Source organism: Aythya marila (assembly GCF_965140915.1).
Source record: "Aythya marila genome assembly, chromosome: 1".
Classification (NCBI taxonomy): domain Eukaryota; kingdom Metazoa; phylum Chordata; class Aves; order Anseriformes; family Anatidae; genus Aythya; species Aythya marila.
In genome coordinates this window covers 55,516,928-55,532,184 of record NC_139042.1, presented here as the reverse complement: position 1 = coordinate 55,532,184, position 15,257 = coordinate 55,516,928, and the positions used below count along the sequence as shown (strand labels likewise).

General features: G+C 53.8%; 1 protein-coding gene and 1 long non-coding RNA gene across 2 annotated transcripts; one reads left to right on the top strand and one right to left on the bottom strand.

The window, feature by feature from the left end:
• Positions 1-3,164: 3,164 nt before the first annotated feature.
• Positions 3,165-4,094, bottom strand: LOC309877487. The gene is made up of 3 exons (XR_014317370.1): positions 3,971-4,094; positions 3,618-3,730; positions 3,165-3,448 (listed from the first exon to the last, which is right to left on the bottom strand). It is a non-coding gene; the product is annotated as an uncharacterized lncRNA (long non-coding RNA).
• An 8,887-nt stretch (positions 4,095-12,981) lies between these two features.
• On the top strand, positions 12,982-15,257 carry LOC309886831 (G-protein coupled receptor 183-like). The gene is made up of 2 exons (XM_082778096.1): positions 12,982-13,092; positions 14,055-15,257. The coding sequence occupies exon 2, from the start codon at positions 14,076-14,078 to the stop codon at positions 15,132-15,134; it is 1,059 nt and encodes a 352-aa protein (XP_082634222.1). The 5' UTR covers positions 12,982-13,092; positions 14,055-14,075; the 3' UTR covers positions 15,135-15,257.

Below are 15,257 nucleotides of genomic sequence, written 5' to 3'. Positions count from 1 at the left end.
ACTTTCACCGTGTACTTTTACCTTCCCTGGCACTGGCATGCCCACAGCAGGACTACTGCATGCTCTTTTGGGACCATACTTCAAGGGGGATGAGGAGAACTGGAGGGGTCCATGGCCTGGGGCCTGGTGTCTTAAAGCCTCCAGTGTCCAACCTGCACATGGCTGGGCCTTGTGATGGTCACGGCTCAAGCTACCAGGACATCACAAGGCAGCGTAAGAGCAGTAACCCCCCAAACCCTTACACACGTTGTGGGCAAGGCATAGGAGAATCTACATGAGGCTGAAGGCTGCACCTTTGATTTCAAACCTTTATCTTTTCCTTGGAAATCATTTGTTTTTTCTCTCTGAGTCCAGGAGTAGCCAATACCAGCCATCTTCTGGCAACAAAACCTAGTTTTGTGACAGCCTGAACTCGGTTGGATCCCAGTGACGGAGCTCTTCAGTAAGGTGCATCTTTTTTTTGGGGGGGTAGAAGTTATCCACACACTGTATTAAGACACCAAACCCATTTCTGAGGAACAACTCTCTTGAGTTTACCACCTTTCCCTTCCTTTTCCAGCCCTTTCTTCCCTAAATCCCTGCTCCAGCTCACACTGCTTCCTCCGGACACCCACTGGACTCCCAGACACCCCTCAGCGCCCACCTCAGGGCTAGAAGAGCTCCTGGCCTGCCCTCAGCCAGAGCCAAATTCATCATTGGCTTGACCACACGGCACTTTTAGCTTGGATGAAACAAAAATTCCAGGGGCAAGTGGGCTGTCGTGGCTGTGACTGCCTCCATGCTGCTGTATGGCGTGGTACACGAGACACTTCACCTCGTTTTCAAGCCTTGTGGTGACAAATCCCTCTTCCTTTTCTTCTTCAGACCTCACCTCTACTTCAGAGCGAGCCAGACTGTGTGCAGGAACTTTTACTCTGCCCTAGCAAAGCTGTCTGTTGGAGGATAATCCCCACCTTGGTTTTTACACAAGGTCTTGTTGGTATGATTTGCAGCTGGAGCTAAATTTGCGTTCTGTTCTTCTGCCTCGGGATTAGTGGCACAAGAATCACAGGATTTGCCTTTTCCAGCAGAAACTCTCCTCTGCACAAACCCTTTCCTCAGATAAGTGTTCCCAGCCTTCCCACAGCCCCAGGGCTGACACAGCCAGTCCTGTCCCAGCCTCCCAGCTCCTGGCCTTTGGGGCCACTTTGGGGCCATTGGGGTGCTCCAAATACCACGGGAAATCTCACTTCACGGGTTCTTGCCTGACAACAAGCCACGCAAACCACCCAAAAGAGAACTTTTCCCGAGCCAACTCTCTCACAATTGCAAAAAGGACGGGGTTGCTGAGCAAACAGACCTGCTCCATCTCCGAGTTCTGTGATACGGACACCATATGGGCCACCAAGCTGGTCCCCGCTCCCCGGAGCTTTTGTTTGTGTATATTGCAAGCTCCTTAAAAAAAAATAAAAATAACGAAAGCCCCCAGTGAGTTCGCTAAGTGAAACAAGCAGGTAAGGTAGTGCTGCATATGGTGCTAGTAAAACTGTAATAGTGAGAGTTGGCAAGAGCCAAGCGGCCTTTGTATTAATTCTCTGGAGCTTCAGGTATAGCCTAATGTAATTACTTGCCCTACTTTGTAGCATTTTAAGAGAAAAGTGTGTGTTTTAAAAAGTTATATTTCCAAATAAAACAGTCAGGTCTGAAGCAGACAAAGTGCCTGATTCTGGTTCCTCTGAAGTCAATAGCAAAACTCCCGTTGACTTAAATCAGAGCAGGATTATGTCCCAAATCTCAGATATAACAGCAAACAGAGCTGCACTCTTTTTAAATTCACTTACCAGGCTACCAGATTGTAACCAATATTGCTCTCTGATTCACTTTTTTCCGTACTTTTTTCTCCGGAAGGTCCCAGCTCCACTGTTTGGGTCTCCATAGACAATGCTACAGCTTAAATTTGTTTCTCACATGAAGACACCTGCTTTGCAGACGCAAGTGTAGGTGGGTGAATCCAGAAATCGAGTTTCACTGTACAAATACAATGGTTTCATTCAAGAAACGTTCATACTGTACTTCTGTATTTCAAAGCAGTCTATCAAAATGTCATCTATTTCATTTTCCTGGGTACTGTAGCTACAGAAGCCCTGAATGCTGAAGCCATTTACATCTCTGTGAGTAGAAGAATTCAGGGTGGTTGGAGGATTACTAGGAGGAGCTTGTGTTTCTTTCTGATGATGTATTTTTGCAATTGATTAAGGTGTTTACTCTGCTAACTTCCCTGTTAAGGGGAAGTCAGTGATATGTAAAACCCACCTCTAATTGTTTGAATGCTTTCCACATTGTTTGTAAACTCTTATCAAAAGTCACCTGAGGCTGTAATATATCTAACCAGCAGCTCCTTTCCAACATGCAGCTGATAATATCACTAAAGCCTAACCATTTAATCACCAAATTAAATAAGAATATGTATCTGATTGTTTGTATTTCTTGGGTTTGCTATCTAATGGATAAAGATAGTGCTCATGGGAACTATTTTTTTTCCCCTTGGATGTCTGAAATCATCTCACCATACCTATTTTCTTTAACAATTTTGTCCTCTTAAAGTTTCTTGAAAGTGGATGAAAAGTCTCAGAAATTCTTTCTGGGTAGAAATGTGTCTTCTAGATTGCCACTGATGCCTGAATAACAAGGACAAGAAGCTGTGCTGTCTTTTTGTCTTTTCCTGGCTTCGATCTTGCCACGCTGGTTGTCAACAGAGCAGCCAGAAGCGATGCAGAGCTGAAACGCATCAAGACCCTTGCGCTGCATGAACATTGGCTTTTGAATTGCTCCCCAGACCTCCCCGTGTGCCAAGCAGCACATGGAAAAGCCCTGCCGTGGCCACCTGGTGCCAGAAGCAGCCTTGTATCAGCTTGCAGTTCACCTTCTTGTATGGTTCCTAAGAGCAAGGCACTTTCCATCGCCTGGGCTCGCCCCATTATTTCACCTCAGGTGTTTATGGTCTCTAATCAGCACCTACCTCCCCGTACTGGGGTCTGTCCTATACCTGCAGTGGGTTTTTCATTCGGGCTTCTCCTGGCCTGCTTTCAATCACGCTGGTCACGTGCCTCCAGAGGCAGATGGAAAGCAGATTTTATTAAATTGGCATGAAACGCAGTAAAGCTGCACTGACTTTTTGATAACTTCAATCCTGCGGTTCGCAGCATTTATTATCAAGGTTTTCCCATCGGTTCTCCACAGCCGCTGTAGGAGATCTCCCCACGAGTGCAGGGAGGGGAATAACGTGCCTCCCAGCTCCTACAGCCCCGTGTGGGGCAGGGGGCACCAGTGGGAACCAGCCCTATGCTGGATTGCAAGGGCAAGATTGAGGAGCAAGAGGGACTGCTGTATTCACACCCAGCTGGGAAGAGGGACGCACGGACAGGCTCTGGCTTCGGAGCTGCATCTCTCTCTGCTTCGTGTTCCCCACCTGCCAAGAGGAAAGGCATCAGTGTTTTCTCTGGCTGTGAGCCTCGGGCTTTCAGGCACTGCACGGGCTTCCTCCTCGTGGCACCTTTCCCCCTGCCTTCTGCCCGTGCCCACGCCTGTGTAACGAGGACCATCCCTGCCCATAAATCCACCTGCACCTTTTTACTTACCAGGAAGCGATGTTCGCTCCCTCGGTGACTAACGCTCGGCGAGGTGAAGAGTGAGGAGTGCAGGCACTCGCACCACGCTCTCGGTGCCCACAAGTACGCACACAAGTAGAGAGCTGATTAAATATTTAATGAGGGAATATTGTAAGAAGATAGGACAGGCTGTGGTGGTCAGCCAGACAAGCACAGCAACCTGCCACATTTTACACACAATCAGCCCTTTTATGCCCTTTTTTACCTACCTCACCCCCTTGTCCCTCCTGCTCCTCCTTCCCCCTGCACACCCCATGGGTTTGCAGGGCTCTGCAGTTTATTTTTCACCCTCCCTGTCCGGGTCCCCCAGTTGATAATCTTACCAGCTGCAAGGTTCGTCCTTCCTGGAAGTGGCTCCTGGAGCTCGTTAGCTCACCAATTAGCGCGGCTGGGAGTCCTGTTTCTGGTCATTGCCTCCCGGCTTAGAAGTCCTCCACCAGACAACCCTGCAGGAACAAACATTCCCACATTCATGTTCCTAAATCAGTGTGACTGAGCAGGCTCGGTTCCCATCACCTCCTCCCTTTCCTCCGATCCCATATTGCCTTGAAAGGGGCCCTTGACCCCTTAAGGCAGCAGGCGCCCCTCTTCTACCCACCCCTACAGCTGATGAGGTGCCTGCGGCCTCCTGTATGGACCCAGGGCTGCGGGAGGCGCCGGCGTGGAAAGCGAGAGTGGGTTTGCTCGAGGTCGGCGGTGATCGCCGCCGGCGTTTCCGCCAGCTAAATAAGGAGCCAGCCACGAAAAAAAAAAACAAATCCTGCTCTCGGTTTCGCCGCTGCGATCGGGGGCGTCTCATCTGGTTTCTAAGGGGAGCGATGGCTGGGTGAAAGGGCTGTGAATAATTTCGCTCTAGCAGTTCGTGGAGACGCGTGACAGTCCGAGGTTTGAGATCGTGCGAGCTAGCCCAGGGCTCGGTCTCAGTTTTGCTTTGAGGTAACCCAGATATTCAAAGCGAAACCTGGCTAAAACCACGGTGGGGACTTACTTTTGAATTTCACCCTACCCAGAGACATTTGAGGCATGCAAATGAGAGCCCTCCATCCCCCAAGAGGCTGAGGCCTGAACTTGAGGGCAAGTGAAAGCATCAGACGGGGGAGGCTGGGGAAGCCCTGGGGGGAAGATAAATTACCCTCTGATTGCAGCCGCTCCCCTCGGGCACCCCAACTCCTGCATGAGGACGGGCAGAGGTTGGGAAGCGGTGAGGGGCTTTTGCTTTTGAAGTCTTTATCCAGGTAGGCGGAACCAGATTGTATCACCACGTTTAATTACTAGACAAATGACGAGATGGTGCCTCAAGATCTCCACAGAGCGAGTCAAGAGCACAGACCCCTGATTTTCCGCCTCTCGCAGCAATTTCATCCCCGGGAACCTCTCCCGGAGCTGTTTTCCAAGGCAGGGAATTTGTGCAGGCTCCATCTGCGGTGGCTCCAGCTCTCGCCCTGCTTCCCAGCCGGGTAAGTTGTTGAAAGGATGACCTCTAGTGGCACCGGGGAAGCTGCTCTGCCCAGCCGGCTGCTCCCCTCCCAGCCTGACACCCCCAAAACTGGGGAAATTGGGGCTCGCCAGCACCTCTGGTAGAGCGAAGGGGAGAAATGTTGCGGCGAGGTGGGCACCCGTATCTCCCTCTGTGCCCTCGCCATGCTGCAGGTGTGTTCAGGGGGAGGAAGAGGAGGAAGAATATGGTTTAGGGAAATGGTTTAGTGGGGACTGCTAGCGTTAGGTCAGAGGTTGGACTCGATGATCTTGAGGTCTCTTCCAACCTAGAAATTCTGTGATTCTGTGATTCTGTGAAGAAGAGGATGTCTCCTCCTTCTCCTGCACTTCTTCCTGCTGCCTTCCAGCACCCTGCTGTCCCTCTCACACGAGGGCAGAGCCAAGCCCCTCAGCCAACAGGGGCTGATATTCTCCATCTCCTCAGCCTTTCTGGGCCTTGTCCAAGGTCCTTTGGTTTGAGCGAGGTGAGGAGGTGCACGCTCGGGATGCGGCTCGGTCGGGAAGGCTGAAAAAGGGCCGAAAAGGGGATTTGTGCGGGGCCAGCCCCTGCGGCACATTGCCCGTGGTGTGACAGCAAGCGTGGTCCCTGCTTGGGGATGTTCATTTCTGAATTTAATCCTTGGTACTGTTTGCTCAGCAGACCTTGCTAAGGGACCGCAGTGCGGTCTCTCTCTTTTACCTCAGACTGATTTCTGAAGAACAACTGGGTCATCCCAGTGGAAGTACCCTTCCCGTGCACAGCTTGGTAGCTTTTCAGCGACTTTCTCCTTTCACAGCCTTGTCTGAGTGTACACAAGCTTCTAGACCCAGCCAGCAGCGTGCAGTCCACCCCCAGATGCTCTGTACCTAGAAGATTAGGATGAAGATGTTCACATCTCAATCAAGACTAAAATGTGTTTCTGAACATAAAATCACCATCACCCCCATCCCTATCCCACTCTACACCCTGTTACAAATGCTAATCCCACTGTCAACACACATCGCACCAGAAAAAAAGTGTTCAGGGTTTTTAATTCATACATCAGGTGTGCAAAACAAGGGAGTTGAGAACAACTCTCCGCAAAATAAAAAACATGAAACTGGGAAAATTTGGGGCACAGGAATTCAACCCAGCGGCGTGCAGCCACCTGATGAGCATCCACCCATCCCTGCGGGTCTGGCACTGGTCTCTGACAACGTGCATGGAGCCCAGCAGCGAAATGTGGCCACAAAATGCTGACACACGGCCAGATCACAGGAGCCGGGGACAAATTTGCAGCCGCAGGGGTCCGCAGGGTCTGCCCAGCCCCGGGGGAGGGCGGGGGGACCCACAGGCATCCCGCCCTGCTGGCAGTGGCCGGGGTGTCCCGGAGGACACACGTCTTTTTCTCCCTGTCACGAGCAGGAGTAGAAACCCAGGTTTTTGATCGAGGCATTCAGCCTGACAGCCACGGCCAGGCCATTAATATGTGAACCCGGTGTGGGTGGGGAGACGGCGCGCATCCTTATCTGCGCCTTCCGAAGAGCGAGGCTCGCTGCTGAAATGACACAGCCCTCACTTCTAGTAAATACTAATTTTGCCCTTCTTAGGAGCTGCTGCTTGAATCAGATTAGGAGGATGACTCTGTTGTCACAGCCTGACTGAGCGTAGTTTTTTTTTTTGTGTGTGTGTTTTTAAGAAGGGCAATATAATAAGTATCAAGGCCACAGCAAAGAGGTGACTTCATGTGAAATTCTGTGTTTAGTAATCAATGGTCAAGGCCAGCCGAAGCGATCTGGTGACTGTCATGGTGGAGAGATGGGAAACTACTGCCTCCCTCAGATTTCCCTCGGCTGTAGACAAAAATAAAATAAAATAAAATAAAATGCCACCCTTCATTTCTCGTCCTTTTAAAACCACTCAGCGTTATTCCCACTTTCCGTGACTCAGCCTGACGCCGCCCACCCAAGCAACCCCACCAGCAGACCCGAGGCACTCAGGGTGAGCCTAAGCATCCAGGGACAGGAGAGCAAAACCCTCGAGGATGCTGCACGACAAGGGCTGGGTGCTGCAGGGGATTGCACCGAAGAACTGGTGGGACCCTATAAAAGCGCAGGATGCTTTTTTTTTTGAGGACGGGGACCTGTTCCTTGCACTTGAACGCTCTTTCAATGCGATCATGATTTTAAACAGCCCCGAAGCCGGGCTTTGATCAGGGTTTTGGAGAACAAAACGCTCCCCTCCGACCAAACATCTCAAATTTACGCGTTTCAACAGCTCACGGCTGCGCTGGTTGCTGCAGACAACTAAGGCTGGCAGGCAGCCAGGCCAAAAGAAAAGAAGAAAAGAAGAAACAAAGAAAAAAAGCAGCTAACTTCCACAGCATGCTAAGCCACACGGTACTTTGTCACAGGCAAAATATTCAGCGAATAGCAATCACAAAAGCAAATTCACGATTTTAAGAACCTCTGAAAATTTCCAGCGTGGCTCACGGGGCAGGGTCCCTCCTCGAGCCTTCCGGCCGCGCGGTGCTGAGCCGCCAAACCCCGGCTGGCAGAGCAGTCAGATCCCTACCTGCGAGGTGCAAATCACTCGGTATCTCCTTCAGCATCTCGTGACAGAGCCGCGGCCCGTGCGGATGCCGTGGGAGGCACATCCCCACCCCTAAAACCCTGCACCGAGGTTTCTGGCATTCCCACCTGCACAAAGCCTCGCCAGAGGGTTTGAGCAAGCCCTTGGCCTGAATACACCAGTGGTGAGTGTACCCCAGGAGGAAAAATTTCCACTAGGAAGAAAAAAATTGGCCACCAAACTCCTGGGAGCACAGAGAGGAGACCAGCTGCAGCTTGGACTCGGGAGACAAGCATCAAGAAGAAAAGGCACGTAACAAAATGCATTGGAAAAATGTTGAGCCAACAAGCCCAGAAAAGTGTGGTCCTTCAAGGTGGTAGGGTTTAGGATCTGTCTGTCTGGTCTTTCAAGAAAGCCCTAAAAAGAAAAAATTGCCAACTGGAAAAGAAATCCTGATGAATATATGGAGATGGATAACTCTGGATATAAGCCAGGCGTTTAAAGCACCACCAAAAATCAGTCTGATGAAATGTACAGGTTTTAAATCGCTGTAGTTTACGTGGGGCATTTTCTTGAGCTGATGTGCAGAGCCACGAGACAGCCCTTACTGAAAGGAAGGGACAGAAGTTGTGCTGGAGGTTCAGCAAAGCACATCACCCACCTGAAGCGGTCTTCAGGTCTAAAGCCCGGTCAGAAAAGTGAGCTGGAGAGAGATGCAGGACCCACACAGGGTTTGGTGCCATTTTATCGGGGTAGGACCATCACGTCATTTCTCCATGCAAGGGGAGAGTGCCAGAACATCTCCCTTCCCTACCCCAGTGACCTTCAGCCTTTTGAGGTTATGCAGTAGCGCAGGTAAGGAGGACAACCTTGCAAAACCCTCAAGCCCATGAGAAGCAACAGCCAATTAACCCTGCAGACTTGAACAAAGTGTTACTTGCATGAAAATGGTCCTCCACGGGGAAACTGCAAAGCAAAGCTGAGGACGTGCCTGGAGATGTTGCTCTCAACTTATTGTTCAGCTCCCAAGGTGTTTCTTTGTTCCCACTTTCCCAAATTCTTGTGAAACCCTCTGCTACTTGGAGATCTCAGCATCACAGGATGGCTGAGGCTGGAAGGCACCTCTGGAGGCCACCTGGTCCAACCCCTGCTCCAGCAGGGCCTCCCACACAGCTGCACGGGAGCACTGCGTGCACGTGCAGGAGCAGCCTCTGGCTCTCTGCGAAGTTACAGCCCCCCAGCACTTTCTGTGCCGTGACAGCTTTTGCCCAGCAGGTACTGTTTGGGTTGGAGCTGTTGTGGAAACACTGCCTCAGGGGCGAATGCTGCTGGAAAATTCCACCTGACAACAGATGAGCAGTTTCTGCGAGTAAAATTCACCAGAAACATTCTGTTTTCGTAGATGAAAACAATAAGGGCTGTGGGTGTCCCCATCTGCAGGGGGCACAGAGAGCAGCAGCAGCACGAAGGAGCCACGTTAAGGCTGCACTGGGCGTCTTGCAAACGAGGAGAGGGCTGGAGCACACGAGTTACAAAACGAGGTGTCCTGTTGAAATCAACTGTAGTGGGAGCTCATGGTGACCCAGGCTGAATCGAGGTGTCTTTTTGGCACCTCCTATGCCACAAATTCTCAGCTCAGCACCTCCTGCATGCCCGCTGCTCCTGCCCGGGCCGCGGCTGCACGTTACGAGCAGCGTGTGCAGCCCTGAGGTAACAAAACCAGATAAAAATAGGACCTCTGTTCTCCAAACCTGCCTTCTGATTGCCTTTTTTTTTTTTTCTTTTAACAAGTGTTTAAACATTGTTTTTAACCACAGAAATCAGATACTCAGACAACTTTCATCTCATTCCTGCAGAATCAAAATGGAGCTTCTCGTGGGGCGGCGGGGCGCCGGTGATGCTCACGCTCAGCAGAGGAAGTCGCCTCGTAACATGAATTTCCCGGGTATTTCTCCTGCCAGGCACTGCCCCAGCCCCTGCAGCATCCCCCTGCGGCGGGGTGGCCCAAACCATCACCACCTGGAAGCCCCGCAGGCCCCGCAGCCCACCCAGACCCGTGCTTGCCCCTTGGTCCTGACCATGAAGGCCTCAGAGCTGCATGGGTCTTCGTGGCCAGGGTCAGGGCAAGCCCCCATCTCCTGAGACATCACCCCCACACCAAACCAGGGCATTGCATTCAGAAACAGATTTCAACCTTGCCATTACTCAGTGTTTTTCCCGACGCAGATGTCGGGCCAGATTAAGTTTCTAGTGCTCCAAAGCTCTGGTAATGACTTTCTTGAGATTTTGGTCACCAACTGGCAAGAATCTCAGCACAGGTTTTGCTCTTTCTGCACCTTTTTCAGTCACCTTGAGCTGAAGCCTCCCCAGCATCATCCTCCCCCCATAGCTGCTGCTGTCAATGGGCAAGAAAAGTTGACGTTGAAGCCAGTTGTCCTCCTAATTTTGGTTCCGCTCCCCCGCCAGGTGAACAGCAGAGGTGTGGAAAATCCCTGCCTGTCGTCTTGAAACCGAAAGCACCTGGATCGGAGATTTTGTGTCTGCACCCGAGGCTTCCTGAAAATGTTTTGCACCTGAAGACAGAAACAGCAGCTGAAGCCAGAGGGGGGGAGGAAGCCAGGAGAGGCGATGAGGCAATGGAAAGAGAGCGCAGAAGCTTCCTGCCGCCCCTGGCGCGGAGGGGATGCTGCCACCGCCGCCTCACGGCGCCCAGCTCCATCGCACCTGAGGCACCCCACTGGGGCTTGGGCAGCAGCCCAGAGCTGGGGCTGGAGACCACGCTTGGAGCAAGCCTGGTGCCAGCACGTGCGAGGCTCCTGGAGACCCTTCGCAAGCTCTCCCCACCGATCCTGTGAGCCGTGGGTCTGGGGGAGCAAGACCCATCGGCCTGCAGGACGGCAGGGGAAGGCGGCCATCGCAGGGCCTGTGGCAGCGGGGCAGCAGGACGTGGCCTGTCCTGATAGTGGTGCCTCTTCCTAGGCCAGCACGGGGAATGTGGCATGGAGTCCGTGACTGAGAGCCAAATTTGAGGGGATCCTTCAGACCAGCTCCGAGGGGCTGAAGGGTGGTGGTGGGCGTGATGGCGGCCTGAAGGACCAGCCCCGGAGGAGCCACGGGTGGGGTTTTCTTCTGGACGATGCAAAGCCTGCGTGAAAAAGCCTGCAGAAGCCAAAAGGGGCTGCAGGGAGTCCTGGAAATACCTGGGCCAGCTGCTGGCATCCAGGGCTTCGCAGGAAAGGGTGGGGAGGGTTTGCAGGTCCCTGCTTTTGGGTGGGGACAAGAGGAGTGCGGCAGGAGCAGCCCTGCGCCCAAGGGAGGGTCCCGGCCCGCGGCGGGGCCGTGCAGCGGGTGGAGCTGGGCTGCACGCCCGTAGCGCAGCAGCACCTGCTGCACGCAGGGCAGGAGCGTGTTTTGCACAGAAGAAGAACCCACTTCCTTTCTTCTGCCTTGCAAAACTAAAAAAATAAAATAAAATAAAATCGGGCAGAGAGCACGTTGCTTCCCACCCCCTCCTTATTTCCAAGCTGCTCCCAGAGGCGGCTGGCACCCGGACCTGTGGGCTCCTCCATGTCCCGCTGGGGCTGGCGCTGCCTCATGGGGCTCGTCCCTCCTCTGGCCTCCACGGCCCTACAGAGGCACTTCTGCCTCTATTTGGGGTTGAGACCCCCAGAGCCCCTCTACGTGGCCCTCCCTGGCAGTGTGGTGCCTTCCCGTGCCCACAGCGATGGGACGGGATACAACAGGGCCTGGGGGTGATGCTTTTGGGTTTTACATGTGAAACCCTCCTGCCATGAGCATCAGGGAGGGAGGGAGCGAGGCCAGGAGCCTCCTGGGATAAAGCAACCCCTTGCCCACCCTCTGTGCTGAAGTGACCCCCGCCTGGGTGTGAGCGGTGGGTGCCCGAGCCTTCACCTCATTTTGGCAAAGCGTGAGGTGAAGGACAGTCCTGAACCCACTCCCAGCGGTGTGCTCAGGATCAGGCCTTCCGCAGGGATAACCCCGTGCCGTGGCACGTCCTCCGTGCTCCGTCGTCACCGAGCAGCTCGAGAACATCTGAGCCCAGCACAAGTTTGGGTGGCTTAGCGATGAGCATCCGTGTGCGTAGAAAATCCCCATCTCACGAGGGAATATCTTCTGTAATTCACTCAGCAGCCATTGTCCCACCAGCAGACCTCTCCCCCCGGGCCGTGCAAACCCCTGAGCACCAAAAGCGTCTCCGTGAACAGATGATTGTGAGCAAATTTTCATTATTAGTCTCGCAGTCGTAGAAGTCGATGCCAATATCATTCAGTGTGTAATCTCTGTACAGATGACTCAGTGCACATGGGTACACAGATTAGTGCTGAGCTTAATGCCGCGATGCTCTGAACGATTATAAATGTTATGCAATTAAAGAATTGGTTGAGCTTCGCGAGCATAAAGGGAAGTTTAAGCTTAGCTTAACTGTAATCTTAACCTTGACATTTCTTAGCCTCAGTGTTTTCCAGTACTGCCCTAAAGGTCCCCTGCTGGGAATTTCCTATCTTCACTGGGAGTTTTTGGAAGGAGAAAAAAAATAAATAATAATAAAATAAAAAAAAAAGAAAACAAGTGAGGTCATCACCACCAAGAAGAAAAAAACCCCAACCACCAAGCAGAGTCTGAAATCCTCCTGGGATCTGAAAGCCCCCCCAGCGGCCTCCAGGACACAGAGGCCGTGGGGAAGGCTGCCCTGCTGTGGGGGCTGTGGGGCAGGCTGCGCTTCTGCAAACGTTTTGGGAAGTGCCAAAAGCTCGAGGAAAGCACTCAGCCCTGCTGCGGGACACAAACCGCCCAACCCCATGGAGAATGGTTTGCACCCAGCGGGCTCTCCATCCCTCCTCCGATGGAGGTTTAATGGCATGTGGGGTGTGATAAGTGTGATAAAGTGTTGTCCTGGACTTTTGGGAAAAGGTGAAGCGGCCCCATCAGGCTGCCCGGGCAAGGGGCTGAGCCCCAGGGTCGGAGCTGTTGGCTTTAATCTGGTGCATTTTGCATTCTGGTAGAAGTTGTCAGAGTAAAACCCAAAGTCGTCTGCGATGGCAGGAGCGATTGCTGCGCAGGTACAGTCATTTGTCTTCCCCAGCGCTGCCACTACTGAGAATAACCCCGCGGCTGACAAATGCCTCTCACACACCGAGAAAAGAAAAAGAAAAAAAAAAAAAAGCCCAGCGAGAACACACGATTTTACTAAACCTAAGAGAAAAAAAAAAAAAAAAAAAAAAGCCCAAAACTCCCGGTGCTTTTATAACGTGAGCCAGTACCCAGAGGCGCGCAGACACAGCCGGGAGCAGGGCGCTGGAGGGTCCTGCGCTGGGGCGGGAGGAAGAGGAGGAAGGAGAGGAGGAGGAGGAGGAGGAGAAAGGAGAAGAGGAGGAGGAAAAGGAAGGCAACCGCGAGGTGGGTGTGTGTCCGTGCGTCTGTCACAGCGCCTGTGTGCACCTCGGCTGCTGGGCGCTGCGGGACCGCGGAGCGGGGAGCAGCAGCGGGACACAGCCACAGCCACAGCCTGCGGTGAGGGGAGGCTGCCCGGGACGGACAGATGGACAGGATGGGATGGGGATGGACAGGGATGGACAGGACGGGGTGGGGATGGACAGGATGAGGATGAAGATGGGATGGGATGGGATGGGATGGGATGGGATGGGATGGGATGGGATGGGATGGGATGGGATGGGATGGATGGGATGAGGATGGACAGGATGGGGATGAGTGTGATGGGGATGGATGGAGGGTGCTGGATGGGACAGGACAGGCACAGACCCCATGTCCCAAAGCATGTCGAGAAGCAGAGCACACAGATTTGGTAGAGGGACATGTCCCACTCCTCTCTTTGCACGGGCAGGGGGCATCACCAGCACAGGGATTTTTCCTTTCTTTCTTTATTTTTTTTTTTAATTTGTTTCTGCCCTCCAGACCCCTCTCTGCCCCAGCCCCGCCTCTGTCTGGGCATTTTTTCATTGAATGCCCCCATTCCCCCCGCAGCGATGAATAGATTATGCCACCGCCACGAGACGAGTTTGGGACCTTGTTTGTGTGACACGCAATTCTCTCTCCCCCTCTCCCTCCCACCCTTCCCCCTCCACATCCTTTCTGCTATTGCTTGGATGTGCAAAAAAACAACAAAAAACAAAGAAATTAAAAAAAAAATTAAAAAAAATAAGAGGAGCTGGTGACGAGAAGCAGAACGAAGACAATGAGTCACAGCCTTTGTTTCGCCCCGAAATCACCAGGGCTGCGTTTTTCCAAATGACTGGGGCTGAGCGCTGCCGGGGGGCGGCAGGGAGCGGAGGGGACGGGCCCCCGGCTTCCTGGTAAGGGGCAGCCCGGGGCTGTGGGTTTCACCTCTCTTCTCCTCCCAGGGGAGGAGGAACTGGCTGGCAATGGCTGCTGTGGAGGCCGCCTTCCCCCCTGCCAACCTCACCCCCGTCAACCAGAGCGGCTGCGACGTGCACAACCACCAGGTCTCGGCCAAGGTCACCTTCTCGCTCTTCTACACCGCCCTGCTGGTGTTCGGCGCCTGCGGGAACATCCTGGCCCTCTGCATCACCTTCCAGCGCAGGAAGAAGAAGCTCAACTCCACCGACCTCTACCTGGTCAACCTGGCCCTGTCGGACGCCCTCTTCACGCTGGCGCTGCCGGGCAGGATCGCCTACTACGTGCTGGAGTTCAACTGGCCCTTCGGGGACTGGTTCTGCCGGGCCACCGCCTTCGTCTTCTACATGAACACCTACGTGGGCATCTACTTCATGACCTGCGTCAGCGTGGACCGCTACATCGCCGTGGTGCGCAGCAGGCACCCCGGCAGGCTGCGGAGGATGAGCCGCGCCAGGGCCGTCTGTGTCCTCATCTGGTTCCTGGTGTTCCTGCAGACGGCGCCGCTGCTGCTGCGGCCCATGACGCGGCGGATGGGGGACAGGCTGACCTGCATGGAGTACTTCAACTTCGAGGAGGTCCCCAAGCTGCCCTACCTGCTGCTGGCCGCCTGCGTGCTCGGCTTCTTCCTGCCCGTGGGCATCATCCTGGTGTGCTACGTGCGGATCAACCTCAAGCTCTGCCAGACCGCCAAGGAGAACCCGCTGACGGTCAAGAACGGGCACCACCGCCGGGCCTTCACCGTCATCCTGGTGGTGCTGCTGGCCGTCCTGCTCTGCTTCAGCCCCTACCACCTCAACATCGTCCAGTTCATGGTCAGGAAGATCCTCTACCAGCCGTCCTGCCGCGAGCAGCAAGCCTTCAAGATGTCCCTGCAGGTCACCGTGGCCTTCATGAACCTCAACTGCTGCATTGACCCCATCATCTACTTCTTCGCCTTCCGGGGCTACAAGCGGAGGCTGCTGCGCATCTTCAGGAACAGCGGCTCCATGGCCACCTCCTCCACCGCCAAGACCCCCTCCGAGAGCAACAGCAACAGCCAGCCCCAGGGCTCCAGCTCCGTCTAGAGGCACGGCCCCTCCTTTTCCCTCCGGCCAGCAGCGTACGGACCGTGCCCCGCAGCAGGACCCGCCCTGGCCGAGCCCCACCAGCTCTGCGGGGCCACCGACCCCACCTGCGGCCGCTGGCCT